Source organism: Schistocerca cancellata, chromosome 2 (genome assembly GCF_023864275.1).
Source record: "Schistocerca cancellata isolate TAMUIC-IGC-003103 chromosome 2, iqSchCanc2.1, whole genome shotgun sequence".
Lineage (NCBI taxonomy): Eukaryota > Metazoa > Arthropoda > Insecta > Orthoptera > Acrididae > Schistocerca > Schistocerca cancellata.
The window spans coordinates 357,984,363-358,007,597 of NC_064627.1; the positions used below are offsets into that span (position 1 = coordinate 357,984,363).

The 23,235-nt window shown below is 37.6% G+C and overlaps 1 protein-coding gene across 8 annotated transcripts in view; it reads right to left on the reverse strand.

Annotated features, from left to right (window-relative positions):
- Positions 1–1,140: 1,140 nt before the first annotated feature.
- LOC126161747 (sodium bicarbonate cotransporter 3) overlaps positions 1,141–23,235 on the reverse strand; it is a 1,146,839-nt gene continuing 1,124,744 nt past the window's right edge. For 4 of the 8 annotated variants that reach the window (XM_049917791.1, XM_049917794.1, XM_049917796.1 and 1 more), the window contains one exon: positions 1,143–2,710. Coding sequence is in view for 1 of the 8 variants with exons in the window: in XM_049917795.1 (XP_049773752.1) it covers positions 2,689–2,710 (22 nt within the window). In the remaining 7 variants the exon portion in view is untranslated. Of the gene's footprint in view, positions 2,711–23,235 lie in introns of all 8 variants that reach the window. The other 4 variants (XM_049917789.1, XM_049917788.1, XM_049917790.1 and 1 more) reach the window with 2 other exon arrangements.

Below are 23,235 nucleotides of genomic sequence, written 5' to 3' on the forward strand. Positions count from 1 at the left end.
GACAGTATTCCAGAAATCCACATGTCTAACCCTACAACGGTCTGTAATAGACAGGTACATGCAATTTTGTGTGCACTGGAATAGATAAAACACTGAAACCACAGACTATCTCTAACACTCCAGTATAGGATATCCTCCTTAGGCTTCAGTATCTTGGGAAGGAGGTGGGTGATATTCTTAGAGTGCACTCAATTTGTTACTGAGAGTGCAGTCCATAATTTGGCTGGGACTTGCACTCTGTTTGATGTAACTACACTCAATGGACCACAAACATAGAATTTTGTTCATCTTCTCAGCTATTCTACAAATGGACAGAAACAAAACTTAGCTTTGTCATAAAATCCTTCCCATTTGGAGGATTTTACAGTTACAAAATACTTGTCTGACTGATGACCCCTTATTGCATGCGCATGTGCTTGTGCACATGTCATCTGCATGTTGTGAGTGTTAACATTGGTCTTCTGAATGGGCAGCTTTGCTCCTGGTGCCGATGACTTTAAGAGTGCTTTGGACTGAAAGACCTTAAATGTTGTCATTGTCTTCATCTTCATCCTCATCCTCTATATATAATGTATAGCTTAAAGACCTGATACCCCTGCTCCATAAGGTAAATGTCAACCTGTCAGAAGATCATGCACGAGCATTTTGGATATGTATTAGTGAAGACTGCAGGCTTATACTAGCAATCTGTGTAAGTGTGCTCCTACTTCATTTACTATGTCCCCAGAAATATACGTGGACATTAATGGCTACCGGAAATGCTGATACTGAAAGAAACTTCTGAACACAGCTAGGAAAATAAAAATTTTAAGAAGAAATAGATGGTGAGAAAAGTTGGACATGAAAAAATTACAGTAGATGCTTTATTTCTGATCAGAATGTTGCAAAATGTACAGGAATCAGAATGTATTGTGCAGATTCAGTTCTGTTTCACTCAAAGATCTACAGTTTAGGGCTGTAATGTGAAAAGTGTTGTTATGTTTTCTAGTAATACCAAAGCTTATTATCCAATAGAGCTGCACATGTCAGAATACCATGTACAGTAGGCCTGTATCATTTGTATGCTACTGTCAGATCTCTTAAAGAAGGAAGTGTACAGTTCAACATATCACACAGTAGGAAAAGAATATTATTTTTATTATGAAAACTATTTTATTTGAACGTTAACTGTACAAAAATTAATAGAATTTACAACTTTTTTCTAAGCATATGAACAAATTTTACACCTACACTGACAAATTTACAACTCATTCTAGTTTTATATTACACATTGCTCCAGTGGATGTCCTGGATGTCCAGATATGTAAACAGCTAGATCAAGCTAGCACTGAAAAAGTAAAATGTAATGTAATTGATTTCTTACAAACACACACACACACACACACACACACACACGCGCGCTTCACTGTATTATCACATTCTTATTTTTGCCCATTTTTCCTGAGATTTGCTGGAATATAGCTGGTCAAATGACTGAAATGAAAGATAATTGTTTGTAGTGTAAAAAGACTTAACAATAATTAGAGTGATTTTATAACAGTAACAAAAAAATATTTTCAGCCAGTATGTTGGTTTGCAGTGTCTGTTTATTTCACTGAACGTAAGTGCTCAAAAATCTCACAACCATGTTTACAGTTGTATTTGTGAATGTGAGATTTGTGTGCAAGATATTCTTTTTTAAAGTAATGCTGAATTACTGAATGTGTTATTTTGTTCAGTACATCATATGAGTATATTCAAATGAAAAACCATCAGACCTTGACCCCTCTATTCTGATACAAGAACACCTCAATGAGCATTTGTCCTGCCACTGATGCATAATCTGTGCACAACAGGTATCCCAAAAATCTGACAGCTGGAGAGAGGAACTTCCACTAAGTTCAAGTTATATGCATGTGTGTGGACACTAAATGTGAAGACTAGAACTGCACACATGAAATTCTATAATTTTGTTTTTGAATTTGCTATGTGATCTAATTATAAACTGACAATTATGTTTTATTATTTTTAGGCCATGCAGTATAACACAATCCAGAAGTTTACTGATTGTAATTAATTTATGCTTAAACTATTTTAAATGTAGCACTGAATATGACATCAATATCTGCAGCAGAGATCTCACATGTAAACATTTACCCAGCACTGATAAAACTCTTGTGAAGTCCAATTACTTTAGCCACTAAAATTTGTACTCAAAACATATATACTAGAGAGCAGTTGCCATCTCTTTAGTAATGGAGCATCCACAATAGTTATGCCTACTCAGCATCATTCAGTTTCTAAATTGGCACATAATTAAACATCATAAAATGTTTGCTGTTGGTTTGACTAAAACATTTAGCAGAAACTGGTACTGACATTGTCTAAAGTGCCTGGTGTGACAGGGCATATCCAATAATACTTACATAAATTCTAACAGTCAATTATGTAATTTAAGACATTAACATCAGGGTAACTTATTAATCTGAGGAACACAACACAGATTGTCAACAAATCATTCATTTTTCTACTGATAAAACAACATTTACAAACATCTTAGAGAGAGACCCACATAATAATTTACAGGGCACTGGCTGTTTAATAATACATATATGTACACTTCAACACACCCACACATGCAGACCTCATTGTGTTATACCGTTGTTTCACTTTCATTCAGTCTGCTCATTCTTGCATCACTTTTGGTGTTTATACTTTGACTGGAACTGATCTGCAATTAAAACAAGCATTGTCAGTTGCTTAATCCTGGAACAGATGTTTACAATTATTACATAAACTCATGTTGTAACAGCCATATGAGAATAACACTACTGATATAATTTTACAACAATGACAAAAAATAATATGTTTTGATTTTTCTGGCTCTTTAGAAATGGATGTGACAGCTCTTATTAAATACAGTTTTTCTCTTTACCATTTGAGTACAACTGTATGTTATAATAGTTGTCGCTGCAACCTATTACACAAATCAAGTAGCTCACCAGCTAATGATCCATGGTATGGATACAAAAGGTTTTGGCAACAGCTTCAGTAGATTTTGACAATTGGTTAAAATGAAATTACAGAAGCTCATAGTCTTCTGGGTGATGTATTAGTATAATTTAAGAGAAATTGCTCAGTAGTGTGAAAAGGGCCACAATTTGTAATAGAGAATAAAATATTTTATTGGTAGACAAATGACAGAATTAAAATTAGCCAAAACAGCTTGTAGCTTTATCTCAAAAGAAAAGAAATTGTAAAAGCTAGGTAGAATAACTTACTTACACACACATGCATGTGCACACGCACAAGCACATGCAGAGAGAGAGAGAGAGAGAGAGAGAGAGAGAGAGAGAGAGAGAGACTCAGAAACTAAACTTATTTCTGAAGGACATGCGATGTAGCATTACTGATTAAAATATCAACATTCAGTGTTGGTGTCCCTGAACTCCAAACACCATACGTCCAAGAAGTTCCAAGGCTGATTGTATTGTATAAGGACGTCAGTGCAGTAACTATGGTGGCAGCTTGAACCAAGAACTTTTTCCAAGACATAGATTATATAATGGTAAGACAGAGATTTAGGAACCAGGTTTTAAGTTGTAAGACATTTCCAGGGGCAGATGTGGGCTCTGACCACAATCTATTGGTTATGAACTCTAGATTGAAACTGAAGAAACTGCAAAAAGGTGGGAATTTAAGGAGATGGGACCTGGGTAAACTGAAAGAACCAGAGGTTGTACAGTTTCAGGGAGAGCATAAGGGAACAATTGACAGGAATGGGGGAAAGAAATACAGTAGACGAAGAATGGGTAGCTTTGAGGGATGAAATAGTGAAGGCGGCAGAGGATCAAGTAGGTAAAAAGATGAGGGCTAGTAGAAATCCTTGGGTAACAGAAGAAATATTGAATTTAATTGATGAAAGGAGAAAATACAAAAATGCAGTAAATGAAGCAGGCAAAAAGGAATACAAACGTCTCAAAAATGAGATCAACAGGAAGTGCAAAATGGCTAAGCAGGCATGGCTATAGGACAAATGTAAGGATGTAGAGGCTTATCTCACTAGGGGTAAGATAGATATGGCCTACAAGAAAATTAAAGAGACCTTTGGAGAAAAGAGAACCACTTGCATGAATATCAAAAGCGCAGATGGAAACCCAGTCCAAGCAAAGAAGGGAAAGCAGAAAGGTGGAAGGAATATATAGAGGGTCTATACAGGGGCGATGTTCTTGAGGACAATATTATGGAAATGGAAGAGGATGTAGATGAAGATGAAATGGGAGATACGATACTGCGTGAAGAGTTTGACAGAGCACTGAAAGACCTAAGTCGAAACAAGGCCTTGGGAGTAGACAACATTCCATTAGAACTACCGACAGCTTTGGGAGAGCCAGTCCTGACAAAACTCTACCATCTGTTGAGCAAGATGTATAAGACAGGCGAAATTCCCTCAGACTTCAAGAAGAACATAATAATTCCAATCCCAAAGAAAGCAGGTGTTGACAGATGTGAAAATTACTGAACTATCAGTTTAATACGTCACAGCTGCAGAATACTAATGCGAATTCTTTACAGACTGGTAGAAGCCGATCTCGGGGAAGATCAGTTTGGATTCTGTAGAAATGTTGGAACACATGAGGCAATGCTGACTCTATGACTTATCTTAGAAGGTAGATTCAGGAAGGGTAAACATACGTTTCTAGCATTTGTAGACTTAGAGAAAGCTTTTGACAATGTTGACTGGAATACGCTCTTTCAAATTCTGAAGGTGGCAGGGGTAAAATACAGGGAGCAAAAGGCTATTTACAATTTGTACAGAAACCGGATGGCAGTTATAAGAGTCGAGGGACATGAAAGGGAAGCAGTGGTTGGGAAGGGAGTGAGACAGGGTTGTAGCCTCTCCCCAATGCTATTCAATCTGTATATTGAGCAAGCAGTAAAGGAAACAAAAGAAAAGTTCAGTGAGGTTCGCCGATGACATCGTAATTCTGTCAGAGACAGCAAAGGACTTGGAAGAGCAGTTGAACAGAATGGACAGTGTCTTTAAAGGAGGGTATAAGATGAACATCAACAAAAGCAAAATTAGGATAATGGAATGTTGTCGAATTTAGTCAGGTGATGCTGAGGGAATTATATTAGGAAATGAGACACTTAAAGTAGTAAAGGAGTTTTGTTATTTGGGGAGCAAAATAACTGATTATTGTTGAAGTAGAGAGGATATAAAATGTAGACTGGCAATGGCAAAGAAAGCTTTTCTGAAGAAGAGAAATTTGTTAACATCGAGTATTGATTTAAGCGTCAGGAAGTCGTTTCTGAAAGTATTTGTATGGAGTGTGGCCATGTATGGAAGTGAAACATGGATGATAAATAGTTTAGACAAGAAGAGAATAGAAGCTTTTGAAATGTGGTGCTACAGAAGAATGCTGAAGATTAGATGGGTAGATCACATAACTAATGAGGAGGTACTGAATAGAACTGGGGAGAAGAGGAGTTTGTGGCACAACTTGACTAGAAGAAGGGATCGGTTGGTAGGACATGTTCTGAGGCATCAAGGGGTCACCAATTTAGTACTAGAGGGCAGCATGGAGGGTAAAAATCGTAGAGGGAGACCAAGAGATGAATACACTAAGCAGATTCAGAAGGATGTAAGCTGCAGTAGGTACTGGGAGATGAAGAAGCTTGCACAGGATAGAGTAGCATGGAGAGCTGCATCAAACCAGTCTCAGGACTGAAGACCACAACAACAACAACAACAACAACAACAACATGGGCATTCAATCAGTAAGTTGTGAATAGCCAGTGCGAAGTAGTGGACGTGTGACTGTGGTGTGTTGATCTTGTTGTGACACAAATTGCAGTATGTCTAAATCAAGTGTCCAAGACATTCTCCAAAATGTTTTCAAGAATACAAAGGTATGTGCAAAGTTTGCCCTGCACACCTTTAATTTCTAACAAAAATGATGTGTGGATGCCTGCAGTGACTTGACAGAAATTTAAAGCACGAACAATTCTTTTTTGTAAATATCATCATGGATGATGACACTCGGTGTTACCTGTACAAACCTACCACAAAAAGACAAAGTCATTGAATGCTCAGTGCTTTAATGACATAACCAACATCCAAGGCAATGTGACGTGCAATTAGAATGACATTCCAAAGGAGGACTTTTCTGATAGTTTTGCATGGCTGAATGAATATTCTGTGCATTGCTCTCAAGTGGGAGGAGACTATGCAGAACACCTGAAGTACTAAAACCACCATCTTAATGTTTCTCTATTTTTTTTTATTAACATAGTCTAAAATTTTTTTTGATTTTTGGGGTATATACCACTATTTTCGAAAATCTCATTATTACACATTGTGCTGTTGTCTTAAGTTACCTAAAACTCATATCTAGAGCTGTTACAACTACCACTATCCATGACTTTTTTTGGGTTTATTATGTTAATTGCTAAAGTATGACAAGCTTGATTCAAGCTACTTTATTAGCTGTTTTTTGCAAATTAGTTTATTTTCCAAAATGTTCATTTGGGTAAATTACTGGATTAATCAGTTAGCCTGTAAATGGAACGGACTTTATTTCAGAACTGCTGAGAAACTTTTAATTACTATGCTGAAAGCTATTAAAATTACAAAACTGGGAATGATAACAAATAGTGAAACACATATTATTTATTGTGCGTATATTGTATAGTAGGAAGAGTACACAATGAAGTTTGTAGGTAACTTGGAGGGTATACAGAGGGAACAATTTAAAACTCTTCTGGCAGTAACAATGGCTTCATCCTGGCTGGGCATCGAGTTGAACTGAGCTTGGATGTCAGAAACAAGTGGAACATTCCATACTGCTTCAAATCCACACCAGAGTTTATCAACAGCAGTGGCTGGTGAGAGGTGGTATGCCAAACTCACAGCAACTCGTGACCATATGTTTTCAGTGTGTGAGAGATCTGGAGATCTCACTGACCCTGGCGACAGTCAGACACCTTCGGTACTGAGGTAAGTCAGAAAAACATGGGCAACATGTAGTCTTGCATTATCTTGTTGAAAGATATCACAGAGACCTTGAACAGCAGGCACACTCACTAGCTTTAACATGTCAAAAACGATGGCTGCTGTCCAAATTACTGGCTATGTGAACCTGAGGTGATTGTTTTTTGTTTCTAATGACACCCCATACCATCATGCCAGATACTGGTCCCAAATGAAGGTGATGAACACTTTCTGGTATTGGTCATTTTCCTCTGGGCCTCCACACATGTATTCATCCACTGTGACGTTGTATGCAAAACTGAGGAACATAAAAAACTCCTGTGTCCAGAGTTGTCCTTGGACGCACTACTGTTGGCACACCTGTCTCTGCTAGCATATCAAGGGAAGCTGCAGTAATGATTGCCATGCTGACAGTCTGTGGTGCTCCAGATGTTGCCATGTGGATTCTTGTCTTGTTGCAAACAAGCTCATTCTTTAAAAATTGATGTATTGCCAACTGCAATTATTTGACCTTTGTAATGTTTTTATAATAATTTAATATGCCATAAACAACTGCTTAGATAAATGAAAAACATTAACATTATTGATTTTGGCAAATATTTGCCACCTTCAGATGTGCTTATTCCACAAAAAGCTTTATACACGTACACACATATACTTTGGCACTTTGAAGACTATAAGATCATTTAACATTTCAATTGATGTACATCATACTATCACATGATAAAAGGCTGAAATCAGTATATCGTCCTGCATTGTCATGTAGGGATATGGATGAGAGGGTGAGAAGGGGAGGGAGGAAACATAGGCAAAGTGGGAGGATAACAGTATATTCTGCCTGTAATTACATTTTCTGTGAACAGTCAAGTAAAACTGGTAATTTATATAAAAAAGACCATTAGCAAGAATGCAAATTGAAGTTAAAATAATAAAAAAATAAGATCCCATTTCCAGTTTTACTTGACTGGCCACAGAAAACTTAAGTATATGCAGAGTACATTGTTATCCTCCCACTTTACCTACATTTCCCCACTTCTCTTCCTACACCTTCTCATACCTATATGATAACAGAGGATGCTGTTCTAATTTCAGTCTTTTATCATGTGACGATATGATGTACATTCATTGAAATATTAAATGACTTTATAATGTTCAAAGTGCCTAAGTATATAGGTTTATCTTTACATAAATGTTTGTAGATTAAGGACATCTGAGGATGGCACACATTTGCTGGATCTGGTATTGTGAATATTTTTATATACCTAAGCAATTGTTGATATAACCCATTTCTTTAACTGAGATAAATGACAGGGTGTATGATCCTGCAAGGCTGAGAGTACAATATGGCTGTCTTCTTGGATGTTAGTTGTGTGAGGTCACTGAGATCCTGTAAGCTCTCTTGAAGTTATCTACTCCACATTTGCATGACAGTGTGTGGTGGAGGGTACTTCTGGTACCACTTCCTTTACCCCCCATCACTGAATGCAAAATCCAGGACACCACAGAAAACACGTGCATACAGCTCAAATACAGCACTGAAAAGACTAACTGAGAAGGGAAGAACTAAGAAGGGGGTTTCAGTGTCCATTAAGTCCATCACAGGGTTATAAAGTAGACCTCAAAACATAAGAACTGAAAGTGACTGTACATGGAGCAATAAAGATATCTATTACTAGAGGTCCTTCTAGAGGAGTATCTTTCATCTGAACTGAGGGGCTATTGTTTACCTAATTTCTTCTTGAGCAAAGAAGTAAACAAACTTATTGTTTCTATAGTCTTTGCATAATGCTGTTCATAAGCAACACAGATCTTCTGCCTCATCTTCTTCTTCATGAACAGAAAGCAGTGTTTCCATTATCAGGGTGGCTGACTATCCTCAACATTTTGTTACCATCCCTTCATTTCTTCTGAGCATGGAGAAGGCATATTTTCTTGAATATTATTATATGTGGTATTGCCAATGGATTGGTTTCTAGGTTAGCCTCCACAAATTGTTTCCTTCTAACCATTTTTTTTTTCATAACTCTTCCTTAAAAAGTTGTCTAACATGCCTGCATCTGTGCAGCCTTCAGATTCATTCTTCTTGGGTCTTTCTGGCTCTTCCTGTTTCACATCTTAATTAACAGCACCTTGGTCCAGCTGAGTGACACATTACCTGACTGGTTGTGGCCCACGTGCTACATATCTGTGCAAAATCTAAAGACAGATGAATGACAGTTGCACCTGCAGCGGTGTGGGAACCCCAGAGCACATGTTATGGGACAGTGCACTTTACAAAGATGCAGTGTGTAATCATTGTCAGACATTACGAATACTGAATCCTAAAGCAGCACTGAGGAATGAGTCAACCTGGTGAATCTTGGACGATACTGCAGCTGCAGTATCCAGGAAGGCCAAGGACAACTTCATGAGGCATTCAACCACATGTCAGTATGCTGCTGTTCTGGCTAGACAGTATGCTCTACAGATGGAGAGGAGACAACTAAGGAAAGCGACTACTGAATGAAATGCTTTTTCACGACTTTACATCATACTGGTGCAAGTGTTCATGGAAGTATGGATTCTAAGATGTGATAGTAAATCATGGAATCACTTGTTACACTGTAAATGTTGCTGACCAATGTCCAAGGACTCCATCAAATAACAGCTGTTGACCGAGATGATATGAGGGCAGCTACAGTACCAAAAAACAACCATCTACAATTTAGATCCACCCTAATAAATGCGCATAGAGAGAAGAGAGAATCTGCAGTACTAACAGCAGTATAAGATTTGGTAATTGGTTAAGGGATTTTTAGTTGTTTTTTGGTTGTAGAAAGTAGTTTTAGTACTAGTAGTTTTGTAATATTAGCATTTTCTTTTCTTTTTTTGTAATGTTTATATAAGTGCCAGGTAGAAATAATTAATTAATGTAAACATTTTTTACTACCCACAAAGCATGTGAGTTGTATGTCCCATGCTAGCTTCCAAGACAATAAGCTGCAATTGTGAAGAATAAATAAATAAATAAATAAAACACTGGTAAATCCAGAATGGAATGTAACAACATTATGAAAAGGAAAGTTGCTACTCACTGTATAGCAGAGATGCTGAGTCACAGATAGGCACAAAAAAAATAATATTGTGTGTGTGTGTGTGTGTGTGTGTGTGTGTGTGTCTCACCTATTTTTGATGGAGGACATACTGGCCGAAAGCTAATTTGTGACAGTCTTTTTGTTGTGCCTATCTGTGACTCAGCATCTCTGCTATATGGTGAGTAGCAACTTTCTTTTTCATAATATTGTCAAATAAATAAATACCTTTTCCTCCTTCCCTGTTACATTTGGCAATTGTTTGTGGGAAGAATGACTGTTGATAAACTTTCATGTGAGTTATAAATCCTCTGATTTTCTCAGTGTCATCATTCCATAAAAGACAAATGGGAGAAAGTAATGTGTTTCCCAACTCTTCCTGGATTCATAATTTCAACAAGAAACCTTTCCATGATGCAGAACATCTCTCTTTTAACTTCTGTCACTGGAATTTGTTTGGCATCTCCATGATGCTCTCACGTGGACTATATGATCACGTAATGGAATGTGCCACTCTTTGTTGGATTGTCTCTCACTTTTCTGTTAATTCATCTTGGAGAGTGTCCCAGACTGATGAACAATACATTAGAATCACTCGTACAACTGCTTTGTAAGGCACTTCTTTTGCATATGAATTAAGATTCTCACAATGAATATCAGACTGGTATCTGCTTTTCTTTTTATTTGTTTCACTTGGTTATTCCACTTTAGATTACTTTGGATGGTTACTCGTAGGTATTTTACGGTAGTTAATGTTTCCAATGATTTGTCACAAGTAGTATCATCCAAAATTAGTGGACCCCTTCACCTATTTATGCATAATTTATGACATTTATTTACCTTTAGGACCAAGTGCCAGTCACCCTACCAATCTTCTGGTGCAGCAGTCTACCGAAGACAATTGCATTGTCTGTGAATTGCCTCACAGAGCCTCCAATGTTGTCCATTGGTTCATTAATATAAATCATAAACACTTATGGTCCTATAATACTCCCTTGATTTACTTCTGAAATTATGTTTACATTTGTCTATTCTGTTCCGTTTAGAATAACATGTCAAGTTATGTCTGATAGGAAGTCTTAACTCCAAGCACACATCTGATTTTGTAGTGGGTAAACTCCAATTTTATTCACTAAACGACCATGCCAAACTGTATCAAAAACCTTCTGGAAGTCAAGAAACATGGATTAGAGCTGGGCACCTTGTCTGTTGCAGTCTGCATCTTGTAGACAAACAGAGCAAGCTGAGTTTTGTAATATCTCTGTCTGCAGAATCCATATTGATTCTAATAGAGGAGATTTTTGTTCTTCAGAAATGTCACTATGCATGAGTATAAAACATGTTCTGTAATTGTACACCAGACTGACATCAGCAACATATGCTTATATGACGTGTCTGTCCAATGACCTTTCTTGAAACTGGAGATGACTTACTTTTTTTCATGTAACTATGCATCCTTCATTTCTCCAGTGACTAATGATAAACTACTGCTAAAAGAGAATGACATACTGCAGTCTAAACAGCCCACAATCTTGACCTTTTGAGTTCCAACATGTGCAGGTAGACATTTTTCCTTCTCACATGAAGCATAGTATGATCCTCTCACAAACAATCAACTTACAAACATGATATAATAATAATAATAATAATAATAATAATAATAATAATAATAATAATAATAATAATAATAATAATAAAGATTTTATTGTCTTTAGGACATTACAGCAATTGAAAACGTCAAATGAAGATACAATTTATAATACAGTGTGATAAGGTATTGACTACTGAAATATTTTAGCTTATATTACAATAAATGTACAGTGGGTCATCTGTTGGATTACTGCATTTTACAGTTGAAGAATTCATTGATATCATGAAATGGATGGGCAATAAACCATTCATGCAGTCTTTCTTTGAATGTATGTTCAGGAAGATCCTGTATAGCATGTGGCAGCTTAGTAAATAGTTTGTGCCCTGTGAGTTCATAGCTATTTATTGATTTTGATAATCTGTGGTAAGGCATGTATATGTGTTTGATGGTTCTCGTGTTGTAACAATGTACATTTTCTCTACATTTCACATCTTGTAGGTTCTTCCTGGTAAATATTAAGACATTGTATATATAGAGGTTTATTACTGTCATAATTTTTTGATTTTTTGTTTAGTAAATAAGGGTTTGCAGTGAGCCTTATGTGAAGAATTTGTAATTATCCTAATGGCTTTCTTCTGCAATAATCGGATGTCATGTATATGACTACAGTTAACCCACAAGATAATGCCATAGGATATTATACTTTGGAAAAATGCAAAATAAGATGATCTAATGTATGTTTCAGGTACACAATTTCTGAGTTGTCTTAATAAATAAATTACTCTAGATAGCTTACTGCTAATATAGTTTACATGTTGGTCCCAGGATAACTTTTCGTCTTAATAAACTCCCAGGAATTTAACAGAACTAGGGTCATCAGATAGTGGCTTGTCTCTTAGAGTGAAGATTATCTGTTGAGTTTTATTTTCATTTATCAGGAAACCATTTGCTCTGAACCAATATGCTGCGTGTGTGAGTGTATTTTCAGCACAGGTTTTAAGATCATTAAGATCGTTACTGCTATGGAGAAAAGTCGTATCATCTGCATACAATACAGTGGTGGATCTAATAAATGAGGGGAGGTCATTGATCATTATCAGAAACAGGAAGGGGCCCAGTACAGATCCCTGAGGCATACCTACTTTAACATTTTCTATGTCTGACATTTCCTTACCAACACAAACTACCTGTTTACGGTTGTTGAGATAAGCTTTTAATAGTCTGAGACTGTTTCCTTTGATGCCGTAGAATTCTAGTTTCTCTAGTAGTGGCATGTGCTCAACACAGTTGATGGCCTTGCTTAGGTCACAGAACGAGACCTGAGCAAAGCCTTTGTTCTCAAAAACTTTGAGGATGGAACTGACTACGGTGTTGATTGCATCAATGCTCGACAGATTCTTCCTAAACCCGTATTGTGTAGCATTAATTATTCCACGATTCTCAAAGTGAGATGATAATTGCTGGTACATGATGCATTCTATTACCTTGGAGAATGCGGGTACTATTTAAATAGGCCTGTAACTAGATGGAGAGTCTTTATCTCCCTTTTTGTATACTGGGACGATCCTAGAGTTTTAACTCATCAGGAAAATATCCCTCAAGTAAGCACTTGTTTATGCAATGGGTTAAAGGGTACAGAATGCAATCACACACTTTTTTTAGCAGATTGCATGATATGCCATATATATCTAAGCTACCCCTTGTACAAATCTAGGCGATACTTCGGAGAAGGTTAGCATGCTTGTATTTAGTGACTGTCTACCCCAATTTTGCGAGAGTAACTCTGATGGACTAATGTCTGGTTTGATAATTGCGTCTCCTATTTCTTTCACTGAATTAATAAAAAACTCATTGAGTGTTTGAGGTTGGATATTAATTTTAGTATCTGTGGCAGCACTTTCCAAGCGGTTTTGCATTTATTGGTGGAATTATGTATGCTGTTGGCATTGTTGGTTTTTTTGGCTTGCAGGATGGCTTTTTTGTATTCATTCCTGCACTCCACATAGGCTGATTTGGCATAGTCAGACTTCATACTATTGTATATGTTGTACAGTAACAATACTTCTTTCTTAAGAACTGTCAGCTGTTTAGCGTACCATATATTTTGTGTTTTGAGATCTGGATTTGTGGCTGCTGTCCATTATTTTGATTTTCTTTATGGGAATACTGTGCTTAAATAGGGTCAAGAATGCAGTAAAAAATCTATTAAATATAATTTTGGCTGGCAGGTCATTACTTGATGTGTAATGTCCATCGACACTACAATGGCCAAACCAGTCTCTGTCAGCAAGGGAATTACGAAATGTATTAATTTTATCCTCAGTTCCGTGTCTGGTAATCACAACTGTTGGGACAGGTCTGTTTGCATTGCTCCTATTGAGGGGAATTTTACTTGCATAATTTAGAGATACGGAGTCGTGGTCAGAGAATGGGAACACTACAACTTCACATGTGTTTTCAGTGGTCTTGAAGTTTACAAAGATGTTATCTAAACATGCTTTGTTTCTTGTGGGCCTGTTATTGACATGATGTAAATTGTATTGTCTTAATAAGTTTTCCAGATCTGCAACACTACCCTTATATTTAGTAACATCTTAATCAGCATTCAAATCACCTCCTATTGCAATATCATAGTGTAGCTATTTAATATTACTTAATTCACTCAGTAGCATGTCCATTTTTTCTAAAAATATGTTAATGCTTCCCTTTGGTGATCTGTACATGGATACTACTGTTAGCTTATGACTATTAATGATTATACCCATAACTTCAAAATGCTGTTCATCACACAAAGAATTTAGGTCTAGTTTGGTTATTGTGCAATTGAGTGACTGGTTGGAATAAATTACCACACCACCTCTAATGTGCTCTTTCCTACAGTAGCTATTTACTATACTAAAATTGTCAAATTTGGTAACTGCAAGTTCATTCTCATTAGCCCAGTGTTCACTCAGACAAAAAATATCAAACTGGTTATCAAGACCAAACCTCATTTATGATAAGTTCTTTATCTTTCAGTTCTTGAATTTTAAGGTAACATATTTTAAGAGCCACACTCTTATTGCTTACACACCAAACACTATGGTGATTGGTTTTCAAACCTTTTACAAGGCTTATCTTTTGGATTTCTGCCTCTTGTTGCCTAAAAAAATTGTTCACTTGGAGTGGTAGCACATCTACTGTTGTATTCCTACTCTTCCCTCTTTGTGTTGATATTGTAGATGAGGCTGCTAATACAGGAATTGATGGAACTGCTGTTATGGTGTGTGGAGGCACTGTTGTGGCATCTGGTGACTGAGGAGATACGGTTGTTGATTCTTCTTCTGCTGCTGTTGAATCTTGCTGATGAAGTGTGATAGGTACTGCTGCTGCTGTTGCAGGAATTGTTGTGGCAACTGGTGACAGTGGAGATTTGGATGTTGCTTCATCTTCTGCTGCTGTTGAGTCCTGTAGAAGAAGTGTGGTAGGTACTGCTGCTGCAGCATTTGTTATGTGTGTAGGTACAATTGCTGCTTCCACCTCTACTGCTGCTATAGAAGTAACCATTTCTTCAGGCTCTGCTTGCGTTAAGCAAGGAACTGGAAGAGCAGCAATTACTTCTTGGTTGTCAGATGCTTTCAGTATCATGCTGATGTTTTGGCACAGAATCTTCTTGCCTCTGTTATTGAGGTGCATGCCATGTCTCGTGTAACAGTCTCTTTGCAAGGGGTCCATACTTATAAAATATGCATTTTGGTAGGCCCTGCAAATCTTTGAGCATTGCGTGTTTGCTTTTATGATTTCCACGTTCACACATGACCACTCTGAAAGGTCATGCCTATGTGGAATTCCGACTACAAAAACTGATTTCTCGTCTGTTGAATTTAGTATTGCCTTAAGGTTTCGTGTTGCACTGTGGATTTTTATATACATTATTGGCTCCAGCTATGACAACAATATGATGATCATTTTCAGTTTCTATGTTTCTAATGAGTTCTTGGATGGGTGCACCTGGTTTGACAATACTAGTGTCATGTATACAATGACTATAACGTAGTATTTTTGCAATTTAACGTCCATGGCAATCAGAGAATATTTTCACTTTGAGTTTGTATTCACGTTTATTGTGGAAGTTTCTGCTCATGTGCTTGTCACTATATAGATTCGGCGTGTTGTTGTCGTCACAGTTTTATGAGGATTCCACATTTATATCTGAATATAGTGCATGAAAATGGTTTTTTGTTACCACAGGAATTCTACAGTCACTGGGTTTCACACGACCAACCCTTTTTGGCCAAGTAAACATTTGTTGCCTTGTTGTTTCTGCCTTTAGGCCTATATCCACTTCAGAGCACTCATTTATTGTAGGTAGGACACTGAAACTGCTTTTATTGCCACGGTTCATTCCATTCATTGTATTTATCACCTTTTCGCTTCTTTCTTGCTAGTCCTGTGCTCCCAGTTCCGAGTTTTACTTGCTTTGGTGATCGGGATATTACGCGCCTTTTTCAGTTCGGCATTTTCATTTTCTAAATGCGCAATGTCCTGCCTTAGTACATCTACAATTAATTGCAGGCTTGATACACGTTCATTTAGCTTCACTATTTCACTGTTATAATTTACATATGTTCCGTTTTTCACCACAAAACTATAACTTTTGTTCACTTTCTCACTATAAACAACTGTACCGGATGCCATGTTGATGAGTGATTTCTGAATTAGAAACCTGGAACATTTCCTTACATACAGAATGCAGATGGCATTACCCCTACCTATTTTCTGCATTTGTACTGAATGATAATCATTTGCTTATCCAAGCAGTTGGTACACTTCACACTAGTTTGATGTTTGTCATCTTCATATGTTGCCATTTTAATGGCCAACAATGTGCATACAGCACACTGACTTGTTTCCTTTTTGGGAAGAACACCAGTTTGATATTCCTTATTTGGGTTCGCTACCTGTTCACAACTTGCAGGCAACACATCATCTAGTTTTATTTGCATGTTATTTCAGATTTTGCTAACAAATTGTTTACATTTACTCTCCATTCCTACAGACTGCTAATACAGCAGTTGTTATTCCACCACAGTACAGTGAGGTGCTTTCAATGGATGGATGGAGACCAAACTACTATGGTCATTGGTCCCTCCATACTGGGTATGCCACAAGCATGAATGATGCCACAATCAAGGAGTGGAGGAGGGGGGGGGGGGGTTAGAATAAAAGAAAACTGGCACAGGACAGCCATAAGAGGTGTTAAGAATAAATTATTAAGAGATTCATAGTAGTGGAAGATAATAGGATAGGAGAGATTTTAGCCAGAAATGTTTTGAGGCTCACTGTGGCTTTTCATGTGACAGTAGGCACACCCCAACTCAATCAGGCTCCTCCACCACTGCAAGATGGCAACAGAGACTACTACTCACCTATAAGGGGCAGCCAAATGAAAATGAGACAGGAGAAAAGCAAGTAAACAGTTGATTATTTCAAAAGTAATCACCATAACTGTTAATACATTTACCCCACAGTGATACAGGATACTCAATCCCTTCATGGAAAAAAGTCTGTGGTTGCCTACAAAACCATGATTCCATCCAGGCATGCATCTCTACGGCTGCTATGAATATCTTTCTTTGGGGCTCCAAAAATATCGAAATCACATGTGGAGGGATTGGGACAGCATGGAGGATGTGAAGGGCTTTCCAGCGAAGCTTGTGAAGCATAGTCTAAACAATAGGCATACCTACTGCAGTAAAGTCATGATGAGCTTTTTCTTTGGTTGCAAGGACCCACTGCTATTCATTGACTTTCTGGAACATGGTACCATAATTAACACACAGTGGTACATGGATACTTTCCAATTCCAAACGGCCAGAAATGATGATGATGGGATCATTCAGTTGCAGGATAATGCCGCCTACATATTGGCAGGGTTGTTTTGTCTATGCTCCAGAAGTTTTGCTGATAAGCTCTTACACATCCTCCGTACAGTCCCAATCTCAACCCATGCGATTTCCACATTTCTGAAGTCCTGTAGATAGACATTCATGGCAGTTGATTGGCTTCAGATGAAGAGGTGCACACCTGGGTACAACCATGGTTCCATAGGCAATTGCAACTTTTTTTCATGAAGACATTGAAAACTCACAGTGGGAGAAATTTGTAAAAAGTTAAGGCAATTAATTTTGAAATAATAAACAGTTTGCTTACTTTTTAGGGTTCTGTATCTCAATTGGTAAAAACAGAACCCTTATAGGATCACTTTTTTGTCTGTCTGTCCATCTGACTGTTAAAAATCCTTTTCCTCAGTACCGGATTGAGGTATCAAGCTGAAATTATGCCACATAATAAGGTCTACAATCCCTTGGCAGTGTAAAAAATTGAAGCTTCTACGTCAATGCAATCAAAAGATACGGCGTTTTTTCCACTAATTTTGATACTTGAAAACTGACCATCTACATAAGTAAGAATGGAAGAACTGTCTATACAAATCATTAAGTTTGTCTGGAACCCTCAGTGTGTGTGTGTTCCAAGTGCACTTGGCTAATTTTTTTTTCATCTGTCTCATTTTTATTTGACTACCCCTTACATCTAAAAGGAGGAGCACTGAAAGACTTTTAAGAAGGTACTAAGACTCATGGTAATATTAAAAACGAATTTGCGATGTCAGGCGACTAACTAGCTCATTATCTGGGGCACCTGGAGATCCCCTGGGGCTAAACATGCAGCAGCATATGTTCCTTCAGCCCCATTTAGTAGCCGGCAGGACCTTAACAATGAAGGTTGCAAATAATGTAAAATGTAGCCACTGCTCAGCGATCAGGCCATAGGCCTGTTCCAACTGGCTGGCTGCTGCCTACAAGGCAGTATGAGGAGCAATCTATGACTGTGGGACAGGCAATCAGCATGTCACCAAACCCTCCAGCTGTTACTGCCAATAGATGAATCCTGATGATGCCACTAATTCTTCATTCAAACATAGACCCTTATTTGGACTCACAAGACTGAGTGGACTCCATTCCAGACTATCTGAACTCAGAAAAAAATCTGAGGAGGTACCAGAAATTCAAATTGGGTCCTTCTGCATGAAGACAGCAAAGCTAACTGTTTGCCTATTGAGGCAATTTCAGATAAATGTTTGCAGTCACTCTGATAGATGAAATTTAAAACTTGATTTTTCCAGGATTTCTGGGAGTGACTCAGCCACCTACAAAAGCTCAATATGTAGCAGCAAAGGTGGGGCACTCCAATGGGATATGGGCATTGTTGGGAGAGTGCCACAATTACAACAAGGTGGGGCAACTTGCCATAGAATGTACCCATTGGTCAGATTGATGGGACCAAAGTGGAGGTGGCAGAGGATTGTGCACTTTTGGCAAAATGATCAAAGAGGAGACTGCCACACAGCTGCAAGTTTTTTAAGTTTGTAACTTATTGGTTAGGGGCATGGCATTCCATTCATTGTCCATACATTATGAGTTTGTGACATGTTTTCTGCATGTCATACACTAGTATCTTTATTTCCAGAGCATCCTTCCCTGTAACCTCTTTGGCAAGCTGATCCACGAGTTCATTCCCCAGGTTCCAAATGTGACTGAAAGATCTGAGAAATGTAAATTATAGATTGCAGCGATCAGTCGTCTTTTTTTAAATTTTATTGTGCAGATCTAGATTTTGGCTAGAAGCCAGCCATTCTCAATGCTAAGAATACAAGAAGTACATAGTTAGATGATGTCATAAGAAGTTGCAAGTAATGGCTTAACTCGTATGGTTTGTATATTACATACCACTATTATTTTTGCTCAGTCCATGTAATGCCTGTTGGTCAGGCTTCATCCACAGTTCATTGAATACTACTGTTTGTGGAAGGCAGGCTGTTGGAGAACACATCAGTTGGTTACATGGTGCCATCTATGTGAACTACATACATAAACTTCAAGGGAAGTAAACCACTTCAAATTTATTTCCAACAAGATGGTCTCAGTATGGGGAGCTCAATATCGGGAATGCTGGCAGACATCTTTATTAAATATCTAGAAAACAGATTCTTTTCTGAAAATCCTTTGTTAGTGGACAAAATTGTGTACTACTTTAGGTATGTAGATGACACACTGCTGCTAATACAGGGTAACGATGATGTCATCAACACCATAGTAGCCAAATTTAATAAGTTGTGTCAAACAATTAAATTTACTTGTGAGACCAAAATAAATAAATCTATTACTTTTCTAGATCTATCAGTTCGGAATGAAAATGGCAGGCACACATTTGGTATATTTTGTAAAGAGACTTGTACTGATGGCATTGTGGATTTTACTTCAACTACCCAGTTCAACATAAAAAGGCATTTTTCAATTTTGCTATCAATCTGTTGTTTAAAATTCTGCTGCCAAAAGATGAACATGGTGAGGAAATGCCAACAATAAGGCACATTGCAAAAGTAAATAACTATCCATGGGACTTTGTAGATGCTACATGTAAGAACATAGCTAATAAATACAAAAATAGGATGATGCTTTACAATAATAATATGGCTTTTAAAGAACATACTAAATGATTAATGGAAAATCTCATATAAAGATGTGGAACAAATACTAACAAAGAGATAGAGGGGCTGGCCAGTACTTACCTCAGCTCAATACAGCCGATAGATACACATAAAACAGAACCGAAAATTACATTCCTAGCTTTCAGAACAAATGTTCCTTCATCAGGGAGGAGAGAGGGGAAAGAAAGGGAAGAAGGGAAAGGAGATTCAGTTACTCACAACCCAGGCTATGAAGCAACAGGGAAAGGAAAATAGGGAGGGTAGCAAGGATGGAGGCATGCTTCTGAAAGCTAGGAATGTAATTTTCGGTTCTGTTTTATGTGTATCTATCGGCTGTATTGAGCTGAGGAAAGAACATGCTAAGTTTGTCAGCTTACCTTACTACGGAAAAATGAACACTAAGATTGCAACTTTCCTCAGAAAGTACAATATGACAGTGTCTTTTGGTACCAAAAATAACTTGGGATGTATTTTGCTACACTCTGTAGATGTAAAAAACGTATTTCATGCATCTGGAGTTTATAAAATTGATTGGCTGGACTGTAGGACCTGTTATGTTGGCCAAAGAAAAAGGAGGCTTGAAATCAGGTTTGAGAAACAGGTTGCATTGGGAAGAAAAGATACCATGGAGAAATCAAGTATGGCAGCACATCTGCTTACAAAAAAAAACATAAGATGCAGACTTTGACATCCAATGTGAGGTTGCTGCATAAGTGCGAGAAGGGCAGGTTTCTCGACCTCCTGGAAAAGCTCAAGATCTTCCGCCATCACAAAAATACCAGCAGCAACCTGATTAATGATCAGGTTGTTATGAAAAATGTGCAGTGTAGGGAATTGTTCAAAGATTTGTTGCTGGGAGGTGGTGTGGGGTTTGACCCAGGGGGAATGAGGAAACACCTGCTGTCTTGCCATTAGCAGCCAATTGCATCATACTATACGAGTATGACGATTATAATTCTGAACCAATGGAATTTCTTGCACGATATGTTAGTTCAGATGCATAAACAGTATTATTAACAGCAATTCAATATATTGGTTGTTTTACATTTACAAGGAAAATCGGTTTTAAGGGATAAAGAGGTCAGTACCCTCTATATCTATAGCGGAATAGCCAAATTACACCAACCATGTATCTGACAGACATTTGGCGCCATCTGTGAACTATTTAGTAAATATGATGAACAATATACTTATTATGTTTTAATAAAGGGAGATATAATATAAAGATAAATATATTTAAGCCATATCAACTAATACGTGTATACAGCATGTGTCTTCTTGTGTTTTATAAATTTTAATAAATTTTTAAAAAAATTTAAGAAGTTTCACCCACCTGGCGTAATTTAAATGTTTTAATATTAATAAAGGACTCACAAGGAGTGAACATGGAAATTTTATTACTTGCTGGCAAATATGAAATAAGTCAGACGACAATGTAAGAATTTTACTTCTGTTTCATTCTATGTAATTCTCATACAAATTTGAAGTGATTTACTTCCCTTGAAGTTTATATACAAAGTTCACGTAGATGGCGCCATGAAACCAACCAATGTGTTCTCCATACAGCCCTCCTTCTGCAAACAGTAGTATTTAATGAACTGTGGATGAAGCCCGACCAACAGGCATTACATGCATTGAGCGAAAATAATAGTGGTATGTAATATACAAACCATATGAGTTAAGCCATTACTTGTAACTTTTTATGACATCATGTAACTATGTACTTTTGTATTCTTAACTTTGAGAATGGCTAGCTTCTAGCTGAAATCTAGATCTGCACAATAAAATTTAAAAAGGACGACTGATCGTTGCAATCTATAATTTACAAATCAACAACAGTTGCTGAGTGCAACAGCTTTCTGAATGGAAGGTAATCTGAAGTGAGAAATATTACCATTTTCCCATTGTTGTGGAGGACTAAGAGGAGAAATTGTGTTTGCATTACCAGTGCAAGCCGCGAAAAACAGTGTGCTATAGCCTCTACACTGCTCATGATGTCACCGCATATTACGAAAGATGTATGTGATTGGGTGTGGATGTAGTGGTGGGCATGTGTGATTACCACCAACTTTGCCACACAGATGCTGCATCCAATAGGTAGGGAATACTGTTCACTGGTTCTCGTGAATGTAAAGATAAAGCCTGCTTCAATCGTCAACTCTTGATCCAGCAGTATAGACGACATCTCAACTGGAGAACTCATCAAGTACCAAGAGGAACAATTGGTGAAGAACTGAGCAGTCTATCATATTCTTTGCATCAAAAGAAGAATCCAGGCCAATTAATGGGTAAGCCATAAGCCAAGTATCATATGGGTGTTTGCAAGTGTGACATAATGAGAGAATTGAGAGATGGTATGTAACGTGAAAACTGATAGACTGAGACTGGGACGATGATAGAATTCCTCATTAAGATCGATTTTCTGGAAGTCTTGCTTCCTTATTTGGAAACAGAAGGTGTTGATCTGGATGTTTTGGGTGGCTATGGGTGTGTGTGGCCTACTTGAAGAGAAATTGGTGGCACCTGATTCACAATGGAAGAATCTGTGCCTCTACCGGAACACTATCCATAATACTTGTCCATAAGGCACCAACTGCATGTGATCCCACAGTGCTGATGGTGCTGCAGATCCATGGACCAGAATTCCATAATCTAAATCTGATAAAATGAGAGCCTCATAGAGTAGCAAAATGGTGGAATGGTCCACACCCCAGATGGCCCAACTGAGATAACATAGGATATTAATTTTTAAGCTGCCATCTATGGGGTACCAAGTTACCTGTTCATCAAATATGAGTCCTAAGAAGCAATGTCTCTCGACCACACTGAACAGCTCATAGTGTAGATAGAGTTCTGAGTGCAAATCAATAGTTCTATCTTCATAAAAGTCCACAATGCAAGTGTTTGTATTGGTAAACTGAAAGCCATATATACATGCTCAATGTCCCTTTCCTTACAGCACCCTGTAGTTGTTATTCAGCAACCATAATGCTGGAGGAACTCTATGGTAGATGCAGAAGTCATCAATGAATAAGGGTGGTGATACTACAGATCCAACTATGTCTATGAT